Source organism: Pongo abelii, chromosome 9, assembly GCF_028885655.2.
Source record: "Pongo abelii isolate AG06213 chromosome 9, NHGRI_mPonAbe1-v2.0_pri, whole genome shotgun sequence".
Lineage (NCBI taxonomy): Eukaryota > Metazoa > Chordata > Mammalia > Primates > Hominidae > Pongo > Pongo abelii.
Window position 1 is genome coordinate 64,594 of NC_071994.2, and position 8,717 is coordinate 73,310.

Below are 8,717 nucleotides of genomic sequence, written 5' to 3' on the forward strand. Positions count from 1 at the left end.
TTCGGTCTCGCTGACTTCCGGCTTAGGGCCGAGGGTGGGGAACCGCCGGGCGCGGAAGTGATGGGCATAGCTGTGACCTATTTTCAGCACTGTCGCCCAGACAGTGGCGCGATCTCAGCTCACTGCAGCCCCCGCCTGCCGGGCTCCCAAGGTGCTGGGATTACAGCACCACCGCGGATGTGACGTTTGTTGTTCCTCTCAACGTGGGGCGGGGCGGGGCCGTTTGCTTGCTCAGTGCCGAGACGATGGTGGTGGAAAGACGCTTCTGTGGGTTAGGTCCTAACGGTTAGGAAGGATTCACAGGCGGGTCATGAGGAAGGAGCAGGCCCCTCGGGCAGAAGCTCGCGAGAAGCACTGAGTGTGGTGGGGGCAAGGGTGCCTCCTCTGTCAAGTGGAGATCGGCGCCTCGCTCGTGCCTGCGAGTGCGCGCCGCGTCGAATACAGGTGTACAGAAAGCACTACAGGAAAGTGAAGCAGGGAGAGAGACTGGGAGGCGGCGCGGGGACTGGGGGCCGTAGACGCCTTTGCTCCCGGGCACTTGTTAGAAGAGCGAGTGGACCGCGCTTCCTGTGCGTCACTGAATCCTCATGACGGCCACTAAAACGGACACGCAGGATCTTTGCTTTTCAAGAGGGAACTGAGTCCAGGCCAGACTGGGTTGCTCCCCTTTCTCTCGGCCCCTCACGGCCCTTCCACCTTTGCAAGTGCTGCTCCTTCTGCCTGGAGTGGCTCCTCCAGTCTTTTCCCGGCTCACTTCCCACCGTCCGGTGTCAGCAAAAACAGCACTTCCTCACAGCCCGTTGCAGCCCAGCAGTCGCCTTTTGCTTCTTTTGAAGCACAGCCCTGTGACCGCCTCGTGTCCTTTTGTTTTTCCTTGTCTCCCTTCCCCTCTGGAACATAAGCTCCACAAAGGCAGGGACCTGGGAATCCCGTTCGCCTGCATTCCCCAGCAAACGCCTAACGAACCCAATGGCCCAGGACTGAAAAGTCCTTTTCACTTCGGCTTTCCCCTCTACATCCCATCGGTTCTGTGGAGCTCGAGGGGCGTCACTGTGTGTGTCGCAGGGCACGGTGGGGGCTGAGATCCTTTCCTGTTGGAAATTCCGGCCCAAGAAGCGCGGGTCACAAGGAGAGGGGTCAGTTCGGTTCAGGGCGACTCAGCCCCCCGACTCGGGTCTTAAAACCTCCGAGCCGCCAATGCTGCCTCAGTCCGCGCCCCCTTAAAGCGCCACCAGACGCCGCGCCCCGTCCCGGCCTCCCCCGCGCGCTGGCGCGGGGCTTTCTGGGCCAGGGCGGGGCCGGCGAACTGCTGCCCGGAACGGCTGAGGAAGGGCCCGTCCCGCCTTCCCCGCACCGGGTCCCGGGCGCGCCATGGAGCCCCGCACGGTTGCGGAAGCCGTGGAGACGGGGAAGGAGGATGTGATTATGGAGGCTCTGCGGTCGTACAACCAGGAGGTAAGCGGCCGCCTGAGGCCGGGGGGCGGGCACGGAGGGGGTGGGGCAGGGTCGTGCGCGGGTGGCAGGGAGGGTGTGGCTGAGGCAGGGGCTGTGTCAGCAAGCGTAGGGGACGCGGCGGGGTGCGGGGTTCAGGTCTGGGATGCAGTGTTGCGGGGAGAGTGGGGGTGCACCCGTTGGGTGGCAGGTGTGTAGGGATGGGGGCGAGTGCAGACCCTGCCGTCCGTTCTGAGCAGTGGCTGCTGCCTGAGTTAGAGGCCAATAGGCCGCCCGCCATCAGCGGACGCGGATCCTACCCCTCTGTGGATTTGAATTCACTAGTTCTCTCTGCAGCACTCCCAGAGCTTCACGTTTGATGATGCCCAACAGGAGGACCGGAAGGTGGGTGCTGGCCCAAGGGGTGAAGGGGCAGGGACGGGTGGCCCCAGGAAGAAGGGCCTGGTGGAGCCGCTCTTCTCCCTGCCCACAGAGACTGGCGGAGCTGCTGGTCTCCGTCCTGGAACAGGGCTTGCCACCCTCCCACCGTGTCACCTGGCTGCAGAGTGTCCGAATACTGTCCCGGGACCACAACTGCCTGGACCCGTTCACCAGCCGCCAGAGCCTGCAGGCGCTGGCCTGCTATGCTGACATCTCTGTCTCTGAGGGGTCCGTCCCAGAGTCCCCAGACATGGATGTTGTACTGGAGTCCCTCAAGTGCCTGTGCAACCTCGTGCTCAGCAGCCCTGTGGCACAGATGCTGGCAGCAGAGGCCCGCCTAGTGGTGAAGCTCACAGAGCGTGTGGGGCTGTACCGTGAGAGGAGCTTCCCCCACGATGTCCAGTTCTTTGACTTGCGGCTCCTCTTCCTGCTAACGGCACTCCGCACCGATGTGCGCCAGCAGCTGTTTCAGGAGCTGAAAGGAGTGCGTCTGCTAACTGACACACTGGAGCTGACGCTGGGGGTGACTCCTGAAGGGAACCCACCCAAGCTCCTTCCTTCCCAAGAGACTGAGCGGGCCATGGAGATCCTCAAAGTGCTCTTCAACATCACCCTCGACTCCATCAAGGGGGAGGTGGACGAGGTGAGCGCTGACCTTAACCCATGAATGGGTCTCAACTCAGCTCCAACATTTCCTGGACCTGCTTCCCACTGGGTACCTTCGGGTTTCTGGGTGTCAGACGTGGAGAGGACAGGACCTCCCAGCCTGTTGGGACAAGGCCAAGGAGATGCCAGTTCTGGGCTGGGACCTCAGGAAAGGCTTCTGAGGGAAGTAGAGGCCCCTTCTGGCTCTTGCTGCCTGGCAGGAGGGCTGTGTGGTGTCCGGGGAGACTGTAAGAGATCCTCCACCATGAGGCTGGGAGTGGGGCTGAGACAGAGTGTGACTTCATCCCAAGGGTGTATGTTAACATTCCTAATCAGGGAAGTGCTCTGAGAAGATACTCATGGAGTTTTTAGGAAGATAGCGGTGGTCATCTTTTGCCCCCAGCCCTACCCAGAGTCACCTAGGAAGACCCCAGGGGACCAGGTATGCAGTACAGGAGGTGCACAGTCATTGCCACACAGTCCCGGAGTGCAACAGACAGTGGAGCCTCAGCAGGCAGCAGTGGGATGAGCGGGGCTCCTCACAGGAACCCTTCTTTCTGTGGTCAGGAAGACGCTGCCCTTTACCGACACCTGGGGACCCTTCTCCGGCACTGTGTGATGATTGCTACTGCTGGAGACCGCACAGAGGAGTTCCATGGGTGAGGATGGGGCTTTTTCTGGGAGGGAAGTGTGCCCACATGTCTAGATGGTCGTCCTCAACCCTGGCTGTGAACCAGAACCACCTGAGAGCCCAGGCCCCACCCTAGAGGGTCTGACTTTGTCTGGGTGAGTGAGACGACATCAGTGTGTTTCCAGAGAATACTGGGTGCTTCTAATATGTAGCCAGGACAACAGCCATGAATTTGGGGGCAGGAATGTGCCAACTGGGCCTTGGGTAGTGGCAACAGTATGGTATTTACTAGGGCACATTGGTTCCTTGTCCCCATTTTTGGTCCACCTACCCCTAGGCTGGTCTGGGTTTCCAGAGATGGTCTGGCGCTTTGGCTCAGACAGAGTGGGGGAGGCAGGGTGTCTCAGTGCCTCCACTTCCCCAGGAGACCCCACTGTACAGCTGAGTGGCAGTGCCTCTCATATCAGTCCCTGCCCTTGGCTTTGGTCCCTAGCGCTGCCCCTTTGGGACTCAGATGCCAGCTCATGTAATGTGTGGTTCAGTGGGGGCACAAAGATTGCACCTGTGCTGAGGGATTAGCCCTTTTGAAACCCTCACCTCCATCTGTCCCCAGCCACGCAGTGAATCTCCTGGGGAACTTGCCCCTGAAGTGTCTGGATGTTCTCTTCACTCTGGAGCCACATGGAGACTCCGTGGAGTTCATGGGAGTGAATATGGATGTGATTCGTGCCCTCCTCATCTTCCTAGAGAAGCGTTTGCACCAGGTAGGCTGGGGATGGCTGTGCAGGCTCCCCCAGTGGCTCTGGCACTGGTTCTCATGCACAGCTGTGGTCAGTGCTTCTACACTGTCCACACTGGTAAGTGGAGATCGTCTTGGTGGTGTGATATGGGCGATTCTTCCGGCTGTTCTGTGGTCCAGCCTGGCAAGAAGCCAGACCCTTCCTCCATGAGAAGCATGTGGACACCTTCCACATACTTGAAGGTTTCACTTCTTAAATCTTGGTGGATCTTTATTGAGTGGTCCTGAGAAGCCCCCCAGTCCCTGCTTTTAACTCTTAGACACAGGCAGCCCTTGATTAGAAGCATAGCTGTCCCTCAGCATCCTGAGGAGACCCATAGGAACCTCAGATCAAAGCTTCCCTCTGATTCCTGTGACTGCACTACAGGGCATCTGGACAGCTGGGGCTCTAACCATCTTCCAGGAGCTTGCAGAAAGCAGGCTGGAATACAATAAACCGAGATTTAGTAGACCTCCTGGGAATCTACCTGCCTAAGCAAGGGACACACAAGGTGCCTGCAAGCCAGTCAGGATAGGGAGCTGGCATTGGACACACAGCTGGGGGGTTGTCTGTGCCCGTCACTGCCACTGCTGGTGCTGGGGTCCAGGCACATTATGCTAGGAGGGTCAAGAACTCCCTGCTCTGTCCATGAAGTACACAGAGCGGGGATTTGGTTCTCGTTTCTTTTTGCCACCAACATCTGAGGGCAATGTGTGTGCCAGTCTAAAGCTTTAATTGCTTTGTGTTTTCTTCCCAGCTCTGGTTTATAGCTGAGGTAATTAGGCTTAAAGCAGTTATTTCTCCCAAGTCACAAAGCTTCCGAGTACCTCTGAGTTACGCTCTATCCCTGTCCTTTTCAAAAGTGACACAGACACCCACCACCCACTCTTGGCCTTCCGCTGACTAACTGCAGAGGAGCCTCTTCCCAAACCTCTGCCGCCAGGACCAGCTGCTGTGTATGTTGGTGGGAAGGGGTGGTGGGGAGGTGTAACTCTGTGCCAGTCTCAAATTAGGCAGGGGCACAGTCCCGGTGACAGAGAATCCTCTACAGACACACAGGCTGAAGGAGAGTGTAGCTCCCGTGCTGAGCGTGCTGACTGAATGTGCCCGGATGCACCGCCCAGCCAGGAAGTTTCTGAAGGCCCAGGTATGAGGCTGAGGAGCTGGTGCTCCTGGGGGATGTGGTTTCGGCCCTGATCACAGACCCTTGGCTGCTCCGAGCCCAAGCTTAGGGATGGCCACCTCCCCAGGTGCTGCCCCCTCTGCGGGATGTGAGGACACGGCCTGAGGTTGGAGAGATGCTGCGGAACAAGCTTGTCCGCCTCATGACACACCTGGACACAGATGTGAAGAGGGTGGCTGCCGAGTTCTTGTTTGTCCTGTGCTCTGAGAGTGGTGAGTTAGGGAGACCCAGGTCCCAGCCCACCCCACCTCAGCCAGGCTTGCACACTGACCTCTGCCTTGCCCCTCAGTGCCCCGATTCATCAAGTACACGGGCTATGGGAATGCTGCTGGCCTTCTGGCTGCCAGGGGCCTCATGGCGGGAGGCCGGCCCGAGGGCCAGTACTCGGAGGATGAGGACACAGACACAGATGAGTACAAGGAAGCCAAGGCCAGGTGTGTGCCCCCAACACACTCTCGGGTCTCCACTCACGGCCCCCTAGTCCCTGCTTCCACCCCCATGTGGACCCCTGTAGGGTGGGACAAGATGACAGATGGGCAAGACCTTCCAGAATCAAGCACTTGTTGCTAAGTGCTATCTGGGATACCAGAAGGTGGCAGATGGCAGGAGCTGGTTACCTGTGCCACTTCTGGAGGGAGGCCTCTTCTTGCAGTTGCCTTGCCCACCTCACCCCACTGGGAAAACAGGTGGCTTGCCTCCTGTCCTGGAGAGTCACTAACGCATTCCCCACATTCCACCCACTGGGAAACAGCATAAACCCGGTGACCGGGAGGGTGGAGGAGAAGCCGCCTAACCCTATGGAGGGCATGACGGAGGAGCAAAAGGAGCACGAGGCCATGAAGCTGGTGACCATGTTTGACAAGCTCTCCAGGTGTGTGGCATGACGAGGAGGGGCCTGCAGCTGGGAGAAGGGAGAGCTGACCCACATCCTGTCTTGTGAGCCCCAGGAGGTAGGATCAGAGGAGAGCTTAGGATCCTGGTATTAGGTTGCATTGCTGATGTTTGAAATCACTTGCCCTGGAGGAAATCCCCCAGGGGATGGGTATATTGAGATCAGTTTGTGCCCCTTTTACAGATGATAACTGAGGCCCAGAGAAATTAAGAGACTGTCTGAGGCTGGGCGTGGTAGCTCATGCCTATAATCCCAGCACTTTGGGAGGCTGAGGCAGGTGGATCCCAAGGTCAGGAGATCGAGACCATCCTGGGCAACATGGTGAAACCCTGTCTCTGCTAAAATACAAAAAAAAGTTAGCTGGGCGTGGTGGTGGGCGCCTGTAGTCCCAGCTACTTGGGAGGTTGAGGCAGGGGAATCACTTGAACCCGGGAGGCAGAGATTGCAGTGAGCTGAGATTGTGCCACCGCACTCCAGCCTGGCGACAGAGTGAGACTTCGTCTCAAAAAAAAAAAAAGAGACTAATGTCGCCAGATTTATTGGAGATGGCCCAGTGTCCAAATTAAGAGCCTGCTTAAGGCCAATTTAGATGTTTAAATTAGGAAACTGCTTAAAGCCAGGAGGCAGCAGTTAGGGTTTGGGCCCAGTTAACAGAAGGTCCAACCAGGCTTCCCCAGTACATGGGAGTAGCCTACTTGGTAGAGAGGAAGGCAGCAGCCAGGGGTGAGCAGGACCCTGCCTGGCCAACTGGGCCCCTTCCCCAGCCCCATTGCACCTTTCCCCAACAGGAACAGAGTCATCCAGCCGATGGGGATGAGTCCCCGGGGTCATCTTACGTCCCTGCAGGATGCCATGTGCGAGACTATGGAGCAGCAGCTCTCCTCGGACCCTGACTCGGACCCTGACTGAGGATGGCAGCTCTTCTGCTCCCCCATCAGAACTGGTGCTGCTTCCAGAGACTTCCTTGGGGTTGCAACCTGGGGAAGCCACATCCCACTGGCTCCACACCCGCCCCCACTTTTCCATCTTAGAAACCCCTTCTCTTTACTTGCAAGGTTCTGTTCATGATTTGCTTCTGGTCCAGTTTCTTATCTCTGGACTGCAATGGTCTTCTTGTGCTAGAACTCAGGGCTCAGCCTTGAATTCCACAGACGAAGTACTTTCTTTCGTCTGCGCCAAGAGGAATGTGTTCAGAAGCTGCTGCCTGAGGGCAGGGGCTACCTGGGCACACAGAAGAGCATATGGGAGGGCAGGGGGTTGGGTGTGGGTGGTCACAAAGCAACCACATCTGGGATTGGCACGCTGGCAGAGCCAGTGTGTTGGGGCATGTGCTGCGCTTCCCAGGGAGAAAACCTGTCAGAACTTTCCATACGAATATGTCAGAACACACACTTCCAAGGTGTGTATGCTCTGTTGTTTCTGTCCTGTCTTCACTGAGCGCAGGGCTGGAGGCCTCTTAGACATTCTCCTTGGTCCTCGTTCAGCTGCCCACTGTAGTATCCACAGTGCCCGAGTTCTCTCTGGTTTTGGCAATTAAACCTCCTTCCTACTGGTTTAGACTACACTTACAACAAGGAAAATGCCCTTTGTGTGACCATAGATTGAGATTAATACCATATACCACATACCACACATAGCCACAGAAACATCATCTTGAAATAAAGAAGAGTTTTGGGCAAAAATGTTATGTGTGAATATATGTGTAAATTATCAAATAAAGGGGCCAGGCACAGTGGCTCATGCCTGTAATCCCAGCACTTTGGGAGGCCAAGGTGGGTGGATCACTTGAAGCCAGGAGTTCGAGACCAGCCTGGCCAACATAGCAAAACCTTGTCTCTATTACAAATATGCCCATGTGCTAAGCGTGGTGGGACACACCTGTAATCCCAGCTACCCAGGAGAATCGCTTAAACCCGGGAGGCGGAAGTTGCAGTGAGCTGAGATCATAACACTGCACTCCACCCTGAGCAACAGGGCGAGACTCAAAAAATAAAAAAGGAACATTAACTAGGGTTAGAAACTACATTCTTTTTAGAATTCGACAGTTTTCCTAGGTTACCAGTTCCACCTTTTGTTCTTATTAAGGAGCAAAGTCACAGGACCCCCTTCTTGGGACTCACTGTCATTAAATCTATTCCTGTCAGCTCAGCCCAGGGTAGGCAAGGTTCAGGAATGGGAAGTGCTTCTGTCTGGGGAAACACGCAGGTAATCTGATGCTAGGAAGGAGGATGTGCATGTGGGTGAGAGCCCAGGAGGGAGCAGCTGGTGCCTGACAGGGTGAGCCATCAGAGCTGGGCCTTGGTGCAGCCCCAGGAGAAGGAGCCTGTGCAGAAGTAGGAGCTCAGTGGATTCCACCTCCTATGTCACAATCCAGCAGGTGGCCAGGACTCAGCCTGGGTTTTAAGTGAGTAATGCCGTCTCAGAGATTAGCTCTAACAGTGTCACTAGAGAAAGCCCTGGTGGCGGGGGCGGGGGGGGGGCATAGTGTGGGGACAAGGAGACCAGATAGAAAGTGCTGGAATGTTCTGGAACAGATCTGTTTCTGGAGGAGAGGCTGAGTATGGAGAGTCAACAGAATGTGACCACCTTCAGAGGGAGGAGCTGGGCCGTCTCCAATAAATCCAGGGACAAATGCCTTCAGTCCTCAGACTGTTCCAATAGAGGGGACGCCATGTATCCCAGGGTTCCCTTTCCAACTCATGTCAACACTTGCAG

The 8,717-nt window shown here is 56.7% G+C and overlaps 1 protein-coding gene across 4 annotated transcripts; it reads left to right on the forward strand.

Annotated features, from left to right (window-relative positions):
• Positions 1 to 39: 39 nt before the first annotated feature.
• On the forward strand, positions 40 to 7,684 carry RIC8A (RIC8 guanine nucleotide exchange factor A). Of its 4 annotated transcripts, none has more exons than XM_054523778.2 (11): positions 1,222 to 1,455; positions 1,777 to 1,836; positions 1,925 to 2,515; positions 2,921 to 2,959; positions 3,085 to 3,176; positions 3,762 to 3,912; positions 4,979 to 5,074; positions 5,178 to 5,322; positions 5,400 to 5,544; positions 5,862 to 5,981; positions 6,791 to 7,684. In XM_054523778.2, exons 1-11 carry the CDS (start codon positions 1,372 to 1,374, stop codon positions 6,909 to 6,911), a joined length of 1,644 nt encoding a protein of 547 aa, XP_054379753.1. In that variant the 5' UTR covers positions 1,222 to 1,371; the 3' UTR covers positions 6,912 to 7,684.
• Positions 7,685 to 8,717: the final 1,033 nt, after the last annotated feature.